Below are 21345 nucleotides of genomic sequence, written 5' to 3'. Positions count from 1 at the left end.
AGTGACGGGGGATCGTGCGAGCGAGCGAGGCCCGGTTGGTGGCCTCGTCAAAATTCTGCTGCTGCCACTACCGCCAGTGACCGACTGACTGGTGACTTTCTGCCCATGGCTCACGTGCGCAACAGTGCGGTGCGGGCCGGTTGGAATTTGCAAGTCTGGAGTCTAGCAATGTGCTTTTGTATCACCTTTTACTTGCACTTTCAAAAATAAATCTAAGAAATCCATGCATGCTCCTAACCTGTTGATTAAACTATACGGAAGTGTCACTCTCCTATTCTGCTCTTGGAAATGCACTTTCGACCAGGCTGAAATAAATGTTGGCTCTAGTGGGCTTGAGGAACTATATACTCCCTGTGTTTCGAATGTAAGTTATTTTGATTTTTTTAGATTTATAGATTTTGCTATGTCCCTAGACATATATTATATCTGAATATATAACAAATATTATCAATCTAAAAATACCAAAATGACCTATATTTTAGAATGGAGTGAGTATTCTTCATTGTACAATTCTCAGTCCGATTCACAAAATTTTTGTAGATAAACATGTTCCAACTTCCAACATTTATGAATCCTTTTAGACTCTTTTCTTTTTTTTGTGAACAGTAGGTGGATAAATTAATCCAACTACTTAATACTTTTCTTTTGTCTATGAGAGGTTGGTTAGTTTGAGAATAAGATTCTTCGAAATTATATGACCTATGCTATTTCTTGTGAAATTTCTGCGTTGTACGGAGGGCTCTTCACCTCTATGTTACTACCTCCACTAAATAATATATGCGTATGTAGAGAAACATGATCTGCCGAACATGTTCATTTATGTAGGATTTTCCTACAACCTTTTAGAAAACTAACTAAAGCAGCTGCATAAATGAACATTGGAAGTTTAGCGTGGACTAGGGACTGGTGGGAAAGTCAAGTCTGGACCAAGTTGCTTTTTGTATACTTTTTATATATTGTAGGTAGAGTAAACATGTTCCAACAAACTCAATGACATATATGAATTTATTCTATACTTCTTTTTATTTTTGCAAAGTTTAGGTTGAGGGATTAGTCCAACTATATACGTCTATGAGAGGTTAGCTGTACACGAGAGTAAGGTCGCGTTTGGCATGGCTCCAAGCAGCTCCGACTCCACCGCACATGCACTGTTTACATATCACCTCCTCTTCGCATGATGCATGCTTTAATTAGGTCCCGTTTGGATCCAAGTGCTAATGGATGAGAGTGCTAAACTTTAGTACTAACTCATCCAAATGGAAGTGCTAATGAGGTGGGCTAAACTTTAGCCAAGACTCAAAAACTTTAGCATGTGCATAAGTGCTAAGGCTTTAGTCCAGAGACTAAACTTTAGTCCCTACCCTGTTTGGAAGCATGGACTAAAGGTCATTAAAGCCCTCGTAAAAAGACCACCCTACCCCTTGTCTGCTGCCCCTGCGCCAACTCGTGCTACCCCTGCACCATGACGGAGCAGCAGCTGCGCGTGCACACCTTGTAGATGGCGAGGTGCGCATGCGGTGCCATCCCGGACGCCATGCCATCCGTGTTGGCCGCTGCCGTGTGCGTGACGTGGCCGGCGGCGTCCACCGGCGGTGCAATGGAGTTCACCGCCGCGCTCCCGAATGCCCGTGCCCCGGGCGACAGCCAATCACCACCCCGCGGCCAAAACCGGAGCGGCTCCAGGACCCCTCGTTCCGGAGGTGGAGGCCGAGGAAGCCCGGCGAGCAGGTGGTCAACAGCGGCAGAAACACCTCCAGGTACAGGCATACAGTTGTGCGCACGCAACTGTACGTGGCTCGCATCGCCTCCGCCTCCTCTTCCGTCAACCACACCGCGAAGCCGAGGAAGCGTCGTTGTAGGAGTAGATGATCTGCGGGCTATCATCGCCGCCGCCGCCGCCGTCGGACAAGAGAGTCCGGCCCCGCCGCCGCCTGCGGCCGGAACGAGCGGTGCCACTCCTCGACATAGCCGCCGCCGTCGCGCGGCTGGAGGTGCACGATGTAGTTCTTGTACTCCTGGACGTACGCCGCAGCGCGGGGCGGTGGGGACATAGATAGGAGCAGTAGCAGGGAGGTGGGGAGTGTCGCGAGGGGTGGCGGGGGCGAGGCTTGAGGGGTGACGCCGGGAGGATAGGAGGAATGCTGAGCGAGCGAGGGGAAAGGCCGTGCCTACGAGTGGATAGGGTTTGGTGGGAGGGGCAGGAGGTGAAAAGTGGGACTTTTAGTGCCTTTTAGCTAGCCTTTACAAAGGCGATCTAAACAGATCGTAGTATATGCTAAAATTTAGTGCTTAATTTTAATTTCTCCTATCTCTTAATTTTCTAAAAAGTAGAAGGAAAATGATACATAAAAATAACCTCTGTTCGCGGAATCATGTTTCGCTACACATGTGCATATGCTACCTGCAGGTAGCAGCTGGATATGTATGAATATTGAATAACGCCAACTAGTAGGCACGCAACTACTGAGAGATAAGCACGGTGTACCAACGGGGGAACACGTATAATTAATCTTGTCGCGCACGTCAGCCATTAGCAGCTCGACGATAAAATAAATTAGCTACCGCCGATGAAGCACGTGCGGGTCGTAGCGTAGTGGAAGCACGCTAGTATATTATTCCTGAACCATGTCTCTGCCACTACTTTTGTCTATCCTGATCCATGGGCTTGGTCAATCGACCAGCCATTTTGTCAGTTTGACTGCGCGGCAGCAAGGTCAGAGCCGGACGGTCCGAGGCTGCGAAGTAACCACCGGCCGGCGAGTCAAACTCCCATACGCCAGCACCAGCAATAATCGTATCAATTTACGGTCCCGATCGTGCTGTAATGGCGAAGACGAGACTCTAATGAAGTTCTAACTGCTCCATGACCAGCGATCTAATCAGAGGTCGAGGCTGCGGCTGATGACCGAGCTGATCCACGGTGCGTCAGTGCGTTGTCTGGATGGAAAGAAGGTCAGATCGATGCATGGAGTACCGTGGCGAGGGAAAAGGTAAAGAGCGGAAGAACGAACGGAGACGAAGCCCTCCAGTTTCCTCACGCAGCCGCCGGCTCTTTTTCTCGAAGGTCGCTCGCCTGGACTATCCTTTTCGGGGTTGGGACGGGTTCGTGGGCAGGTGCGGTTCACCACCCCAACCATGAAAGCAAATCACGGAAGAACTTGCTTGGTGGCGCGGCGTGCATGGAAGTGAATCCGTGGGCGTCAATACCACTCAGCAGCCGAAGCAGGGGTCGCTGCGTAGTCTGCGTTGCAGCTTGCCTGTCCCTTATTACGTTCTTGACAGGGAACAACCGGGGTGGTAGAGTAAAGCACTAGGAAAACTAATACTCTCTTTATTTCACAAAGACCATTCATTTAGCTTTCAAATTTTATCCCACAAAAAGTGTTCTTTGGAGTAAAGCCCATCTAACTAAAGCAATATTAAATACTAACAAATAATTGCATAGAGAAGAGCATGAAGCCAATCAAATGCTTAAGTAGATACTACTTTTCAAATTCCTATGCATTTGTATTTTTTGAGAATCCATGTAACCAAATAAACAGCGTGTTTCTCAATTACAACTGCTATAAATAGTTACGATTTTCCACTATTTATGATATATCTATTTATAATATATCTAAAATTTTGTAATCCTTGTGGGACGAAGGCTGTAAGTTAAAGCGAGGACAGCGGCAGCGAACTCGCGGTCCCGACCGCTCAAAGCTGCCAAACACGACCTCATCATTCACGACGCGCACGTTGCGTGGTAAGATGATTATCTCACTCGACTGGACGATTAGTCAAGTGCCTGCGTACGTTATTCGTCGGATCAGCCTTTTGACAAGTAGCAGTCTTTAGTCGCCAGGCGGTCATGCTGCACGGCGGTTAGTCGTTGGTGGGTGCGTAGTAGACGCAGCATGGTTTACTGACGTTAACCCATAAGGGAGCACCAGCGACCACGTGCGCGGATCCTGTCTGGTTCAAACCCATCTAATCTGCTCCGATCTACGTGTCGTTTGTACTGACAAAGTCGATCTGTTTCATTTTATTGTAAAATTAGTAGTAGCAATTTTGAAAATAGCAGATTAAAACTGTACGCTGACACTGACTTAATTATACAAATACAAGGACGGCACGGCATACCTGATACTGCACTGTCAGTTTTGTTTCCGAGGCAACAGTCGGGCAACGAAGATCATCGAGCGAGTGAAGCCAACGTGCAGTGCACGGCGAATGACAGCGACATGCGACTATGCGAGTCGATCGACATGGAACCCGAGGCCGGAGCGTGTCTGGCTAGCTAGCTGCAGCCACTGATCAATGGAGTGTCATGCGCGATGCATGTTCCTTTTTTTTATAAAAAAAGGGCCCATGAATAATGTAACCCGTGGTCGTCTCTGATCCATCTAGAGTCTATCTATACTCTATACTATACTCCTCACTGCTAGTAGCTAGCTAGGAAGGTGGAGGAGCGAGAGCGATGGCTGGCTGCTGGAGCGGTGGAGCCGTGGGCGTCCGCCGTCGCCGGGCGCGAGCGGGCGGACCGGGGGAGAGGCGTGCGTTCACACGGCGGCGGCGGCTCGGTTTTTCCTTTCCTTTTTCCTTCCCCGCGCGCGCCGGTCAGGCCCGTGTCAGTTCCCGCCATACTTTTCCCCGGCGGCGGTCGCCTGATTGGTCCCCCTGCCCGCCTTGGATCTGGATCGCCGTCGCGCCCCCTTCTTCTCCTTCGTCGTATTCTTAATTGTTTGTTTCCTCGGGTTCTCCCGCTCGTGCGCGCGTCGCCGTTGACGCCCGTTGGTCGCCGTCGTCGTGGCTGGCCACAGCAGCTGCCGGGCTGGCTGCCTCCGGCTGACCGGAGGAAATTTACTGAAGCCGAGCTGGACTCGCCCGGCTCCCCGACGGCGACGTGCTGGAACTTTCAGGCAGCTCGCGCGTGTCCGTCCGCTGCGAGCTCGGGCTGTAAAGTACGGAGCAGGAGAAATGAGAGCTGCATGTGGGCCGAGAAAAGTACCTGCGGGCGGAGATTCAGGATCCAGATAAGATCATTGACGCTCGCGTTTTCCAGCGGAGAGGGCACTGACAAGAACGAACTGTGACGGTCTCTGTTCTTTCTCTGGCTCGCGACGTTGACACGCCCAACTGCAAGTCCTGATCCGGATCCAGAACTGTCCGGCCAAATAAACTGCACCGCCGGTAGCACGTGCTCATGTAAACACAGACCTTTCTGGAATTGCATACGGAATTTTATGCGTGCGTCATCTCATCCGCTTGATCTTTGTGGAAGTTTTTGTGATGGTGTCGGAGAACACAAACAGGTGCGCACTTGCAGTTGCGACGTGCCGGACGGTGCGGTGGCCTCCACTTACAACGTGTGCATGAAAAAGGAGAGCGGCCGTATCTGATGCTGAGACCCAACTGATGACCGACGAAATTATCAGAAGCTACCACTGTTTGAGCTCCTCTTCTTCTATTCCCGTGCATGATTAAACGTCAATGCATGCAACGTTGTGCATCGAAGACGTTTGAAGTTTTCGTCGCGTACACTTAATGCTTAAGGTTCCAATAGAAATACTATAAATATTAAAAGGTAGCATACATTAACCGGTAGCAGGAAATTAACACAACCGGATTATGGAGATAACAAGGTATCTATCGATGTCGTGTTCTGAATTTGTCCACTGGCTTCTGACTGCTCGTGAGACTTTTCTTTTTGTCTCGCACTCGCAGTAGAAGAACGGGCTGCTGCGGTGGTCAACGGAAGTGTTAGCGGACAACGCACGCGGCTGCTTCCTGCACTCGAACCGGATAGCGATGACGTGTGCCATCAGAAAACAAAAGATAACGTACAGGGCTATAACCAGCGCGAAACACCACGTGCTCGAGATTAATTTTACACTTGTGACTTCTGAGGTCTGATTAGTTTGCTGCCGGGAGACCATAAACAAGCGGCGCGCAACTTGTACGTAGTAACATGACGCCCCGATCGCGATCAGGATTCAGGATAGGGCAATGGCGACGATCTCCGATCCGTAGCGTGCTCTGACGCCTGATCCACCAACCAACAGAACCGCTGCATCAGCACGCAGCACGGCAGCTCCCCTCCTCCTGGCGCTAATGATTAACAAGCAGCCCGCGGCGGCGGCACGCCGGCACCGGCGTCGGTTGGGATCCCGGCGGGCGCGGCGCCCGCCGCGGTTCCAGCTCCCTCCGCCGCCTCTCTCCTCGCCGAGCACGTGGAACCTGTGCCTCATGTGCCGCCCCATCTTTCACGCGTGCCGAACTGCTCCTGCTTGGTTGGTTAATTAATTGGGTGTTGCCTGCGCGGCGAACATGCTCCGAGGAATGATCTGGAAGGGTATGATATTATAGTAAGTTTAGTAACAATGGAAGGAAAGGATGGGGATATCATTTCATGAGTTCATTCATCAGGCTTCAGGCGAGCCGGTTCCATAGTTGACCCTGCTACTGGCGTCGTGGGGAGCAGGTCTCCCCGTCTCCTCCTGCACCAAGACCACTCTGTATTGTTGTTCTGGTACGTGGTCGAAAGCGTGCTGAATCCTACAAGTTTATTTTTTCTTTTTGTCGCTTTTGTTCTCCTTTTTGGCAGTTTGACATGGCTAAACATCCGCAGAGGTCCCATTCAGACTTCAGGCTCAACACGCGTCAAAAGCAGAACAACCGTGCCAAGGGGAGACCCGACCGAAGAAGACCTACGAAATTGTCAAAAGCCAGCGTCAGTCTGAAGCCTTCTTCTTCTTGTGCATGTTTTTGCGCTCGCATTTGCTTGCAAGGTGAATAACGGGAGACCCGATTGGTAAACGCTAAAGCGAGAACCGAACGAGAGCATTTCAACTTTTTTTTTCTCTCTCCCCTGAAAAGAACATTTGAAATTTTCGCCTCCTATCTTCATGCTTACATTTGCAGGGAGGTTTGAACGAGAGAGGACCCAGTTTAACACCAACTGGTGATTGGTGAAGTACGAAAAGCGTGGCTACAGATTTCCCGTTTCTATTTTCGGCTTTTCGCTCACGTTGCGAGCATCCTTTGAGCGAGTATCCCGTACGTTCCGGTTCCGGGTTGACTTTGGCGAGCCAGGACCGGGAGGTGGCGCCCCGCTCGGTTGGGTTGCGTCCATGGACCATGGCTGACTTTCTCCATGGCCACCAACGTTTCCATGTCATCCACAGGGACATGGTCAGCTTCAACGCCTCGTCGTCTCGGCAAGCTCCCGGCTCCCGGCCCTTGGAAGTTACCGCCGGTAATAACTGTACCCTCTGCCGACCGGCTTGGCGCATGCAGGTCAACGCGCGATCGTGAACCCGGTGTTTGACCTCCGAAAGGTCTGGCGGTGCCTGGCGCTGACGGACGCAGCTGGCTGGTGACCGGCGACCGAACGCCCACCTACCTATCTGGCGGTACAGGTCGGCGCAGGACTTTTCCGGAGGTCAAACACGGGGTTCCACGCACTCCGATCCTTGCCTTTTCCTTTCCCCAGCGCGCTGGTCAGACCGATAGAGCACCGGCAGGGCGGACGATCCGGCGGTCAGCGCGCGCGGCTCCGACGCTGACGTGGCCGGTCTCCTCCTCCTCCTGTGGCTGTGGGGCATGGCATGGACTGGGATCTCGAGCCGGGGAGAGGAGATCAGGGGAGCGTCGTGGGCAGTGCACACCACGCGTACCGACGCACGGCGCACGTCTGCGGCAGTGGAGCGGCGGCGCTCGCTTTGACGTCGGCCCTGACGTGCGCCGCAGTTCATCCAGCCGCCGGCGGCCTTCGAGCTTGCCGCCGCCTTCGGTTGGTCCGTCCGCCGCGCACGATCGTGTTGCGGCACGTTCCGAACTTTGCCCGTGCGCGCAACGCATCCGTGCATGTGCATCGGTCGTCCGCTCGTTCTCCGTTTCTTGATCCAGCTGGATTTCCCCTTTTTTTTTCTCTTTTCTGGGACTCATTTGCTTCTCAACACCGCTTCAAAACTCCTCCACAGTCTAGTTTCGTGCTTCCATTTACTTTTGACATAAAAAAACACTCAAGTGATGGTTAGGAATTCCGAAAAAAAAATCTTTCTTCTTCTTTTTAGGGAAAGCAGTAATTATTTTCCATTCAACAACCGCGGCCATTTTAGCCCGAGAACGGCCCGTTGTTGGGTGGGTGTTGGCAATCATTTGAGCGATGAGCCCGAGAACGGCCCAACACTTGTCCAGCCAGATTTGAGAGGCCCACGAGAAGAAGGCCTCCAACAATATCGACCCACCAACTAAACACTGGCCCATTAAACGCGGCCTATGACACACACAGCGCGAAGCCCATCAAGGATACGACGATCAGCGGCCCAGGACAACGTCAAGTCCAAACCACCCCCCACTCCCCCCGTTCCTTCCCTTCGGGCCTCGCCGTCTTCCTCCCCGGCGCCCCCCCGTCTCGTCGCTCGCCGGATCCGAGCCCTAAACCCTAGAGCCTGCCCGGCTGGGCTCCCCGCGGCGGCAATGGAGGACGAGCAGATGGACAAGAAGGTGCAGGAGTACCTGCAGCGCAAGGGCCTGCGCGTCACCGAGCTCGCGCCGCCGGGGGACCGCGGCCGCCTCCCTGCCTCCGTGCCGCCCAACGTCGCGCTCGCCAGGTAGTTTTCAACGCTTTCCCCGGCAATCGTGGCTCGCTGCCTCCGTCCGCGGTCGATCCTCCGCCGGCGGCAAGTGCCATGTATTTTTGCTGCTGCTGTTTCGCCATGGATGATTTGTTTTTTCATGGTATTTCCCCCTCACGCCTCTAGGATTTGTTTCATGGAGACGGAAAGAGTAAGGAATGGACTATGCTTAGGAGTTCGGATTGCTTTTGTTGGGAGGAAACCGGCACGGGAGCCACCTACCTTTAGTTTTATATATTGTTAAAAGGCGGAATTTGTACAATGAGGCTTACATGGGGATTATTATGTTTCTATAGAGGGAAGAATTGATAGGCGGCAGCATTTTTCTTATTCAAATCTCCACCCAAAATTCTGGCGACCTCCAGTTGATGAAGGCTGCAGTCTGCTCTCTGCTGGGAAATAAATTATATGCTAGAAAGTTACAAGCAATGTTCAGTTTGTATGATCCTTCTTTGAATTTGTATCCTCTAAGGATGAACTGTTGCTTCGCGCGCATATGCTTCTGTGTTTCTGTCAACATTGAGTTAATCAGAACTTACGCATGCCTAAATGGTTGCCAAGGATTAACTGTTAACTTCACAGCTCGTATTGAAAGATGAAATGATAATTGAGCCAAAATTCCGGGACTATGTAAAAGTAAGGAAGATGTTTTAATGAGTTTACTTTTTGTTTGATAATGTCCCTTTTGGGTAGAGTTAGAACAGTGAATTTGTCCTCCCTCTTGTTTGAGTGAAATCAGATTCTGAATGTATGTACCAGTTGTGTCATGCTAATGTATGGTATTAATTGCTTTATTCTATGTTACGGATCGCAGTATGCCTGGTGGTTTTCTAAGCTTTCCCCCAAATGGTCATGCTTATTTTGCACCACCATGGCCACCACAACCACTTCCTGTTTCAATGGCTCAACATGCTGCATTGGCTTCAAAAAGCAAACCTGCCATCAACATTGATGATGGTGATGATGTTAGGACTGAAAAGCGCCTGTCATGGAAACCAGATGAAGACTTGAGATTGGTAAGTAAAATCATTAAATTGCCCTTCACCAAAGAATCAAGCTGTCTCTGAACTTGTAAGCTAAATTGTAGGTGCGCGCTTGGTTAAACTGTTCCAATGACCCTGTCAGCGGTAATGGCAAGAAAAATGAGCAATACTGGGGAGATGTACTTGCATTCTACAACAGCACTACGTCTACAAAACGGAAAAGGAAAGTGAAGCATCTTAAAGATCGATTTCAAAAGATTAAGAGATGGGTTGGGTTTTTCTGCTGGTCATTGAAGAAGGCTGCATCAGTTGAAGAAAACAGTCAATCGGATGACCAGTTGATAGAAAAGGCTCTGCAATTTTATTTGGACGACTATAAAGAAGGCCCATTCATAGTTCTGCATTGCTGGAAGGCTCTCCGTGACGAACCCAAGTGGCATGCAGTCTTGGAGGACCTTGAGAAATCAAACAAAAGGAAACTTGGTGACGAGGGAGAGGTGGGGAACAGCACACCCACATCTGAAGATACCAGAGAAAAGGAACATCCAACAGAGGAGAAAGAAGCTAAGAAACAATGCAATGGCAAAGGCAAGGTTAAGGCTAATGACAAGGGTTTGGATGAAGATATAAAGAAGTGCATGGATATTCATGCTGCAACTAAAAAACGCCATGAAGAATTCATAAAGGTCCAGCTGCGGGTTTCTGACGCAAAGGTTGAGGCGGCGAGGCTCAAGAGGGAGGCTGCTATGCTGAAAACATACAATTCTTTTATGGGCATGGATACTAGGGAGATGACTAATGAGCTGAAAGCTGAGCATGCAATAGGCTTGAAGCTTCTGAGAGAGAAATTGTTTGGCAACAATAATTGAGGTACTTGCCCAATTTGCACTTCCTGTCTGATCTTATAGGTATTTAGGTAGTGTGGGGGTCTGGTAGCCTTTTCTTAGTAGTCTGATACTCTGATCATTCCTGTTCACTATCTATTTGTGACCATCATGCATCGAAAATAATCATGCAGTCTAAATGCAATCCAAATAATAAGCATGCATTTCCAGAACACAATTACTCCCAAGCATTCCCGCTTTATGTCATAATTTAGTTCATCTTCCAGCACAGTTGTAGAGCCATGAGGCTATTGGCAGCAACGGTGGAACCAGGGGGCGAGCAGGGGCCTTGGCCCCCCCTAACACCGGTGAGAATTTTTAACTCCCTGCCTACATTCTAAAGCCCAACACACATGTTACCAATGCAATGATGCTTTGTGTTTAAGTTCTTCAGTTATCATTCTTAACACACCCAACAACACATACCTAAACGATGCATGCGATACTCATCTAGCTAGGCGGATAGGCAGATAGCTAAATACTAGTCAAATCGAAACACAGGACTGACATTATGGGCCAAATTGCATATGTTAGCAGATGGCTTGTATGCTATGAAGTCGTATAAAGTGTAAATAGGTCATATGTGAAGCATTTTCCCTATCTAAAATATTGGTGACACGTATATTAAGGGTGGTAAAGGATCGTGGCCCTAGTGCTCTCTTCGCAATCCAACTTGGCCCTTATTTTTAGCTCAAAATTGTATAAGATAAGAGCTCAGCCTTTAGATTATTTAGGCTAAAATTTGAGGCCCTTTACCACCCCTGCGTATATATATCTTGATATATTTTCTCACGTATAGTATAAGGTGACCGGTCAGTCCCAAACTCGAGGATCTGCCGGCTCAGTCTCTCGGAGGTGCTCATAAGGGTAGGGTTGTGTGCGTGTATTCATAGGGGTGAGTGTGCATACTTGTTTGTGAGCGTCTGTGTCTGTACTGTGTTTCTCAAAAAGATGTTCGGTCGCCTCCCTTACTCAAAATTCCTGGTTCCGCCACGGATTGGCAGAATCATGCAAGCTTGTGTTGTTCTTGGAAACATGATAGTTATAGATGAGGGAGATATGGGTATGTATTCTATTAACTTGGGATGCAGATTGTTCTTCCACGTGAAGTGTAATTAAGGCAATTACGCTAACACATGCTTACATACCAAGTGATAGGGAAGTTTAGCATATTTTGCAATAGGCCGAACAATTAGTAGTTGATCATGATCTTTTAATGTGAGCTCTTTCATCTGTTTGGTTGGACATTTATGTCATAATTTAGATACCTTTTTATTGAGAAAATCATCTTTATATCTGGTGAATTCTAAATAAAGCATCCTTGGGTGCTAGATTCATGCTTACTGATAGTAAAGTTGTCTTTCATCTGTGAAGCATTTTGAGAACCAGAATCCGTGGATTACCTGTGAGGCTGTGACCTTTCTCTTTGTGAAATATGTTTATTTTTTTTGGAAAGTTTGTTGTAGTGAGCTTGCTGTTGGAGTTTGTGTATACTGTAAATGAAATTTATTTCAATGAGATTTGTTTTGTCTGTGCAGGTATGGAAACAGCTTCCGGAGGTGTTGTATGGGCATGGTTTTCATGGTTGTCTCAGAAAATGCTTGTGCAAGCTGTTTTTCTGTCTGAATGTGTTCTAACCCTTGAAGACGTTCTCCTGTGATACCCGTGTACAGGATGTAAAGGTGCTAACATGGTAGTGGACTAGTGGTACTCTTTTTAGAGGACATGGTAGTGATACTAGTGGTGGACTAGTGGTGTTTGATTTGGGTGCCTCGTCTGAAGCCGATGCCCACCGTGTGGCTCAACATGTGAAAGCTCTTACCTTATCGACCCACCAAAACCCGGGCCGTTCTAGGGGCCACCCAGACCACACCCCGAAGCCCATCCCGAACGGCCCATAGCAACACGAAGTCCGAATCATTTTCCATCTCCTGTACACTCATGATTCATGAATGAGTCTTGACTCCTAGATCATCTTTCTCCGAGCTTTTTTCAAAAAAGGGTTTAAAAAAAATTAAATTCGAAAAAGGGGTGCCAATTTGGAAAATTTCTAAAAATGGGTACATCCCGCCCGATCAACGGGCGGGAGGCGTGGGGCCGGAGACCTTCCGCCCGTTGCCAAATTTTTTTCTAAGCCCCTCCTGAGGGCCTCTTCGCAAATAAATTTTTTTCTTATTCGCAAAGAGATCCCTGACGCGGTCGCGGGGGCATCCCGCCCGGCCAATGGGCGGGAGGTTGGGGACCCTACAGTGCGGAGGGGCATCCTGCCCGTTGGGCGGGCGGGAGATCCCCCAAAAATTAAAATTAATAGTTTGTTCTACCAGGTAGTGTCAGTGGCAAACAATTATTTTTAGTGCCAAGAAGAAACCTGAGTGCCTGGGCACAATGTGAAGTTTGCCGTAGAACTGCTTGTGCACTCCACATCCCTCCATGAGTGGAGGCGGGGTGCAGACATACGTGGACGTGGACGGCTTGTCAGGGTCGTATGACAGGGATGGGTGGTCGGGCAGCATCGCGGAGATCACCTAGAGCTGACCGTGCGAAATGTTCTCAAGAACGGGTACCAAGGCTGGGGCGGCCGGAGCACCGTCGGCACCGGACGCCGCGCGCTCCGCGTCGACGATAGCAAGCACCGAGGGGTGAGGCCGGCCGACGGCGTGGTCGTCTGCACCTCCCGCCCGCCCAACGGGCGGGATGTCTTCGTGAGGGGTCTCTTCGTAAATAAAAAAATTTTATTGACGAAGAGATCCTCGCGAGGGGACTGGAAAAATATTTGGCACCTACCGCCCGTCCAACGGGCGGGAGGTATCCGGCCCCACGTCTCCCGCCCGTTGATCGGGCGGGAGGTACCCATTTTTGCAAATTTTTCAAATGGGCACCCCTTTTTCGAATTTAATTTTTATTTTAACCCCTTTTTTTAAAAAATTCATCTTTCTCCACCTCCAGCAACGTTCGTTCTCATCTAAAAGAACCCAACAACATTCGTCACATCTAGCGGGGACGGCCCAGGTAGGCCCAACAACTCGACGCGACCGGCCGGGCCATTGGCCCATCCCGGCAGTGCGCCGCCGTGTCCGCTCGTCGCGCCGTCGTGCCGCTCGCTGCCAGGTCCGCTCGCCACGACCTCGGTCGCCAGATGCCACGCTAGCCGGGCGCCCTCGCCGCCGCCGACCTCGTGGACCAGCCGCTCTCCACCCACCATCGCCCTCTCCCAGCCGCGCGCTGGGGAGATCCGGGCCCCTAAACCCTAGAGCTCGCCGGCGCTCGATTCGCTGCGCCCCCCGCCCCCCCCCCCCCCCCCCCCCCCGCAGCGGCAATGGAGGACGAGGAGATGGAGAAGAAGGTTCAGCAGTACCTGCAGCGCAAGGGGTTCCGGCTCACCGAGCTCGCGCTGCAGGAGGAGCGCAATCGCCTCTCCACCTCAGCCATTTCCGATGTTGCGCTTGAAAGGTAGGTTCGCCTGATTCCCAAAGCTAGCTAGGCTGTGGGTCCTAGGACGTCTCCGCCTGTGCGGTACCTTCGGTATGATGAAAGCTAGTGGACTTGCGTAATTTGTTCGGATGAATTCGAATTGGTGCATTTTTTTTCCTGGGTGCCCGGAGTTTATGATTTGACTAGTTTGCTTGCTTGGATGTGAACTGCCGCCTAGTTTTCTCGCCCCTTGAAAGTAATTAGCTGAGAGAATCTAGTAGGAGGAATTGACACTCACATTATGGAGTTTAAGGGGTGTAAAATTGCGGTAACTTGTTTTCCTAGAAAGTCCAATGTTTTAAGTGCCTGCCAGATGGCATGCCATTGTCCAACCTTGACTGAAATTTTATTACTAATTGAAAATTGTGATAATTTTCTGTGACAAAAATTTAATCTTATTGTGCTGGTGGACACACTGTTACCGTTAATTTAAGAGCAGGAAGAGTGTGTGGGGATACACTGTAGTTGCACTGTTTTATTCTGTCTCTCGATAGAATGACACACAGTTCTCCTGAAAAGGTTTTTTTATTTACATATCTAATGATTTTTTCTTTAGGAGAGGGAGAAATTGGCTACAAGTTGCTTAGGTCTTAGGACAGGAAGGGAAGGGAAGGGGATAAGTAACAGCAAATTCAATATTCAAATCTCTACCGGGGAGTGACACCTAGTTCACAAAGCCTGTCTGTGGCTATGTGGAAAACTATGTTTACTTGAATGTGATGATTGGCAAAGCAGTCTGTTTGTTGGTTCATTGGTGATTGATGGATATTATAATAATTCAGTTGTTTTGATGGTATCTGCCCACAAATATTTTTCTAATCCATTAATATACGCAGATTCTTGAAGGGCTTATATTTTCTCTTATGATATTACCACATACCATCTTTTGTCTGCTTATATCCTTCAATTACAGGTCTGACAATGATCCGGCAAGATACCATGATGGATATAGTAAACTAAGAACATGGGCATATAGTTCTCTTGATCAATACAAGGTACGTCTCTAGTAAATGTGATTGCTTTTGATACCTTGTATCCAAGTTGTTCATTTGTTTCTGTTTGCCTCAAGTAACACATTTAATCGATTTTACACTTCTGGGCTCCTTTTATGAATAAAAAATATGTTCTTTTAAACCGGTTTTGCACTTGACTAGTTTGTTGAAAGGGTATTTGCTTTTGGTGCACAAACCATTTATGCTCATAATTTGGTTTCTTTTTCTTATGGTGCACCTTTCTGTTCTTAAATCTGGCAATATAATTCATGTTTCTTAATTCTGATCTTTCTGCGTAGCACGAATTACTTCGCATCCTTTACCCAGTTTTTATCCATTGCTTCATGGATCTAGTGGCAGAGGGACATATGCAGGAAGGTATATCTCGTTGTTTGGGCATATAATTTATAAAGCTGTATTTGTTTTTCACCTTAGTTTATTCAGAGCATTTCTTTCTTTTTTTATCCTGCAGCGCGGTCATTTTTCCATACATTTCGGGAAGATCATGAAGTGATGCACTCAAGGGATCTTCAGAAGCTGGAGGGAATTCTCTCTCCTTCACATTTGGAGGTTATTTAGCTTTCCATTACATTGTGCCATTACCATTTGAAAGAACAATTATTTTGTATAATCGATTGTACCCTCTTAAGATTCCAGGACTGCGCATTTACTTTGTGCATGTCATAATTTTCAGGAAATGGAACTGGCCCGTTCGTTAAGGCAAAATAAATTTAAAATTAAGTTGTGTGAGGTAACAACGTTTCTAATTCCTTCTCATTTCTAACCTATAGTTTTGAATTATGCTTGTTAATTCAACCATGCTCTTTTGCTCACATTGATCACTTTATGGAGATAAAATATTGCACATCATAAAAAAAATAGGTTAATGCTTTATCATGACTTAGTTTTGCAAGTTCACACCTACATATAAAGACAGGGGAACAGTCACCTTAGGGTCTGTTTATGTTCTTCCTTCTGTTGCTTAATCCAATGGGCGCTTTGTTGAAAATGGAAGTGTTACTTCAGCTTGTATTTATTGGACAGTAAGATAGTAAAGAGGTAATACAATTATTATTTTTCGGGTTTATAGATGGTCCCTATGGATTTTATAGGCAAGAAGAACTGTTCTCAGCTGAAGCTTTCACTTTATTGTGTTGCAGCATGCTATTATTCTATTCCCCCCCCCTCCCCCCCCCTGCATTCCTTGACAGTTATCATATATGATTCATTGGAAGCTTCAGTGTTGCTATTTAAGAATCAGCTGCTCCAACTAAAATTTTGGCCTTATTTTCCAATTGCAGTATTCATATGAATTGCTTCTCCAGTATCTCCAGAAAACACAAGCTCTTGTGGTGCTGGGAGTAATCAATGAGCGCATAACTTTTGAAGGTACAATTCCATGATCTGTTGAATTTAGTACTTATGATATGCATTGTGGTTGTGCATTTTCACTTCTGAGAATCTTCTCTACCACTTCTGTTTGTACACTGGCAGTATCTCCTGGGCAGCCCTCATTAATCTCTGATGATGCGGATGTTGTTGCTCTGATTGGAACAAGTAAGGACTTGGCAAAACAGATAAATCAGAAGGAAGTACATTGGGGGGTATGTCATGCATCAGTTGGATTGTTTGCATTTAAGTCGTAACGAAGAGTCAATGTAGCAGATCATACAATTTGTATTTGATTTTTTTCCAGTGAAGTTAATATATTCTTTTCTATGTGCTCTCATGCACTTCTTTTACTAAAATCATGTTTCCCAGTTGCTTGAAGATTCCGTTGAAGAGCGAATGGAGAAGGCACTAGCAGAATCTGATAAAATTGAAGCTGAAAGCAAGGATGCTGACGCAGAAGATAACAAGGCAAGTGATCAGAATCTTCTTACATTATGTGTTCTATTCTGTTGGGCTGAATATCAACCTTATTCAGAGAATGGAACTCCCACTGCATTATCTTTATGTTTTAGCTGATAGCAAGTGCTCATTGCCTGGTTCCACGGTGCATACCGGTGTTCCTGGTCATAAAAAATATGGTGTCTTTGCAGTGTGTACCTGTGCATACCTGTGTTCATTGTCATAAGTTTTTTTTCATTATTTACCACAGAAAAGAAACGCAGAAGGTGGAAAGCAAGGTGCTTCTCTTAAGAAGACCAAGAAGGATAAGCTTGCAGGTGCAACTGGAAAAAATGTCAGAACTGAAACAAGCATGGTTTCCGTGGCACCTCGAGTGAAACCGGAGCTACCTCTTCCAACGACGTATGTTTGTAATTCCTTTATGGTTATAACTATGGAAAATTGTCCTCTAAATTCCTGTACGGTCTTTAATCTTTATTTTGTCTAATATTTCACAATCCCAAATAACACCTCAACCTTAGGCCTTCATTCAAAGGTAGGTCGAGTTCACACATGCTCATGACATCTACTTGCTATAACTTTTGATTTTGTGACCAGGACACTTGTTTTGGAATAGAAACTGAAATTGAAGAGTTTATTGCCCTGATGAATTCCCAACAAACTTAACCCTTTTGTGCACTACTCTTATCGCTCGATAATTTGGAGGTTATTGCCAGTTTACTTGTTTACACTTTTATCTGCCAAAGTAACGAACCTTGAGATATACGCAAATGGAAAATATTTATGTATTTGTTTCAGGCCTATTGAAGTTGAACAATCAATTCTTGAGGACTTGCGGAACCGTGCCCAGTTGAATAGTTTGGCATTGCCGTCTGTTAGCTTCTACACATTTCTTAATACACATAATGGGTAAATATAACTGTTATTCGATATTTCGAACTTCTCTGTTAATACTTGGGTTTGAGTATCATCCTGTGGAACACAGATTAAACTGCTCATCGATATCACATGATGGATCGTTGGTTGTGGGTGGCTTTTCTGATTCGTCAGTAAAGGTCAGTCCGTTCAGGTCAAATCTTCTTTGTCATGCTATTTATATTTGTTGCTGGTAAAAATTTCTTGCCTTTCACCAGGTTTGGGATATGTCAAAGATTGGTCAACCAGCAAAAACTTGTAAGTTCGACGCCTCTTGTTCCTGACCAATTCTTTCACTCTTTCTTCATATTCTCAATGTTTTTTTTTGAAAAGCTTTCATATTCTCAATGTTGTTATGCTAAAATACATGCATAATTTTGTATATAGTTTAGGCCAGGGTCATGATGATATTTTGTTTTGAAAATTTAATCAGTTTAAGTTGCAAACACTAAGCACTACAGCTACAGTGACATCTACAGCATTTGTGAGTCTTTCAATATTCTTCTGCGCCCAGTGCAATATATCATCTTCAGATCAAACTTGATGGTTTATTACAATTCTCAGCTATCTGGCATTATTTATCTCCAAAGTCTACTTATGGATATCAGATTTTTTGAAACATAGGACACCAGCATTATTCTGGCATTCAAATATGTCCAGTTAATTGTGGTGGCATTTGCTAATTCGGCAAACTTTAATTTTCAGCTAGTTCACTGGGGGAGAATGGATCTTCCCAGGGTGAACGCATGTCAACAGTAGATGAGGGAAAAAGACCCTATACACTATTCCAAGGTCATTCTGGACCAGTTTATTCCGTGGCCTTTAGCCCTTTTGGGGATTTTCTCCTGTCATCATCTTCAGACTCGACAAGTAAGACACCTAAACATAGTGCATTCATGTTTTGTAGGGAATCTTTCCCTTCTTAGTTTTTCTTTTAAAATTTAGCGCTCTATCCTTACTCTTTATTTGTTGCAGTCAGACTGTGGAGCACCAAGCTGAACGCCAATCTTGTCTGTTACAAAGGACACAACTACCCTGTTTGGGATGTCCAAGTATGTGAATAACCATTTAAGATGATGATCTCGTATTTGTAAACGTTTCAATAATATAATCATGCACTGTACTATTTGTTGATGCCTTCTTTTGTTTACTTTTATCATGATAGTTCAGCCCAGTTGGCCATTATTTTGCTAGTGCTTCGCATGACAGGACTGCTAGAATCTGGTCAATGGATAAAATTCAACCTTTGCGAATAATGGCCGGGCATCTTTCTGATGTTGATGTAAGTGAACTTCTGGTCCTATAGCTTTATATAATTCGAAAATTAATGGTTTGCTTAGATGGATTTTTTTTGGAGTTTTAACCCTTTTATATTTTGATATCCACTTGTTTATCAGTGTCCTGTATTGACGCCAACATCTCTTGACTGATTTTTCCCCCTTTTTCCTGCAAATTATTTGCTTAACAGTGTGTCCAGTGGCATGTGAACTGTAACTACATTGCCACCGGCTCTAGTGACAAAACTGTAAGACTATGGGATGTTCAGACGGGTGAATGTATACGGATGTTTATTGGTCATAGGAGTATGGTCTTGTCACTGGCGATGTCACCCGATGGACGATACATGGCCTCTGGTGATGAAGATGGAACCATCATGATGTGGGATCTATCAACTGGTCGCTGTGTTTCACCACTGCTAGGACACAGTTCTTGTGTGTGGACACTTGCTTTCAGGTAATCATTGCTGTAGCAATTGTCGTTGATACCACCACCCCAAGTCTACTTTGATCTGATAATTGTAAAATGAAAAATGCAAACTTGTGCAATGAGTAGGGTTCATTGTAATTAACAGCATGGCTTGATACTGGCCAGTCCTGCAGCCACCCATAACCAGTTAAATGAGCAGGACTGACTCTTTCGAACATAGCTGGAACATGAAACAGTTTAAATCAAGTTACAATTATCAGTAGTGCTATAACAAGAAATCAGTGTGCTAATCATTTATTTAACAGTGTAAAGGTCATGTAATTTCATTTATTTAACAGTGTAAAAGGTCATGTAATTCCATGTCTTCAATTACTGCTTTGGAACTGTTGGTCTCACAGATTCTGATGTGGTTCAGCCTCAGAATACATTAGTCATGGCATCAGCTAAATGGCATGCTGCTCTCTTTGCTTCTTGTTTTAGACTTTTTAGCTGATAAAAGTTGGTACTTGTCCTATGAGCTCTTTAGCCTTTAAACAGAACATTTTTTTTAAACCTGATTGCAATCCGATTTCAATGCCATTGGCAAAACTTAGGGTCCAGACTTCAAAGTGTAGTGTTAATTTGGGTTTAGCTCTCGTTGCCTTTTGGATGTACACTATAAATCCCTTGGCCTACAATATCAATAGATCATGGATCCATATTTTTTACCAGCAATAGAAAACTGTATCTTGAACATATTTTTGACACATAATCTACTGTTACAACAATAATCAAGGGCTTGAACTCTAGCAGCAATGAACCTTCTTTTGTGGAGAACCTTAGCAAATGGCAATGCAGTCATTGGTTTATTGCAATGCATTCCAATGGGATATATAATGTGTAAAGATTAAATACTGCAGTTGGTTGAAATTTTAAAGCAGTGTTGTTAATTATATGATCCAGTACAGTATGCTCATAGTTAATATGTCCTCTTATTATTTTAGCTGTGAAGGGGCATTGCTTGCATCTGGATCAGCTGACTGTACTGTAAAACTCTGGGATGTCACTTCCAGCACAAAGGCCCTGAAGACGGAGGACACGTAAGTTGGTTTACATATAAACATGATCATCCATCCGGGCACATACTTCATTCTCTTACTCGGACGGCAAACCAACCTTGTCTTTTCTGAAACAGCAAAGGTGGTTCCGGTAGCCGACTAAGGCTGCTCAAAGCTCTCCCTACAAAATCTACTCCTGTTTATAGCCTGCGGGTAAAAAAATTTCTACTCTATTCAGCATGGTTAAATTAACTTGTGTTATTATGGTGCAATAACTGAAGAATTAACTGATTTCTGGCTATTGCAGTTCTCTCGGAGGAATCTTCTGTTTGCATCCGGTGCTCTCTCGCTAAGCTCCTCGTAAGCTGTATGTATGTTTTGTAGAAAACAACTAGAATGGTTCCGGTTTTGGCATCAAGTAGTGAGGCTGAAATTTTGTATACTCAACTGTGGTTCCTGTTGTAGAGACATTTTCATTAGCTATCCCAACGAACCCAGCATGTTGCTTAGAACTGTGGCTAGCAAGCACAGCAGATCCTTCATTGCCCCCGGGTAATACTGTAACATTATTAGGTGATTACATCGTGTAAAATTACCTTTCTGTAGGTAGCGAGTCAAAAACCTGATGAACAATACTCAATGTATTAGAGTCTGATGATCCAAATGGTGTTTTTGTGGATAGTATGTTCCTAGCATCCTGCATCCAAAAACATAAGATGTCATGGTTGTCTGACTCCTCTCTTCCAGGGGATTTTTTTGAAGAAAAATCCAGGTGAAATTCTTGCGTTTCAGAAAGAGCCTAAGCCTGGGGCCTGAAAGTGAAGCGTCAGATTTGCATTGAAAACCTGTCGGCGCCGTGACATCATGCCTGATTAGCGATAAAA

The 21345-nt window shown here is 46.1% G+C and overlaps 1 protein-coding gene across 1 annotated transcript; it reads left to right on the top strand.

The window, feature by feature from the left end:
• The first annotated feature begins 8345 nt into the window (after window positions 1–8345).
• Window positions 8346–21145, top strand: LOC112889142 (transcription initiation factor TFIID subunit 5-like). The gene is made up of 23 exons (XM_025955631.1): window positions 8346–8597; window positions 9436–9637; window positions 9709–10470; window positions 13044–13197; window positions 13740–13938; window positions 14873–14954; window positions 15251–15329; window positions 15424–15521; window positions 15646–15702; window positions 16253–16340; window positions 16446–16555; window positions 16713–16811; window positions 17053–17204; window positions 17601–17711; window positions 17788–17857; window positions 17936–17975; window positions 18423–18587; window positions 18693–18769; window positions 18883–18999; window positions 19186–19451; window positions 20408–20503; window positions 20599–20674; window positions 20769–21145. The coding sequence occupies exons 1-23, from the start codon at window positions 8464–8466 to the stop codon at window positions 20823–20825; spliced, it is 3291 nt and encodes a 1096-aa protein (XP_025811416.1). The 5' UTR covers window positions 8346–8463; the 3' UTR covers window positions 20826–21145.
• Window positions 21146–21345: the final 200 nt, after the last annotated feature.

This window comes from Panicum hallii, chromosome 4 (assembly GCF_002211085.1).
Source record: "Panicum hallii strain FIL2 chromosome 4, PHallii_v3.1, whole genome shotgun sequence".
In the NCBI taxonomy this organism is placed as follows: domain Eukaryota; kingdom Viridiplantae; phylum Streptophyta; class Magnoliopsida; order Poales; family Poaceae; genus Panicum; species Panicum hallii.
This window is presented reverse-complemented; position numbering and strand designations above follow the sequence as displayed.

What these genes read in the sequence shown, in the direction of transcription:
- LOC112889142 (XM_025955631.1), top strand. Translation starts at nt 8,464, where the DNA reads ATGGAGGACGAGCAGATGGACAAGAAGGTGCAGGAGTACCTGCAGCGC. An exon ending in CAGATGAAGACTTGAGATTG is followed by an intron (nt 9,638 to 9,708) that starts GTAAGTAAAATC and finishes GCTAAATTGTAG; the next exon opens with GTGCGCGCTTGGTTAAACTG. An exon ending in GCGGGATGTCTTCGTGAGGG is followed by an intron (nt 13,198 to 13,739) that starts GTCTCTTCGTAA and finishes CCTAAACCCTAG; the next exon opens with AGCTCGCCGGCGCTCGATTC.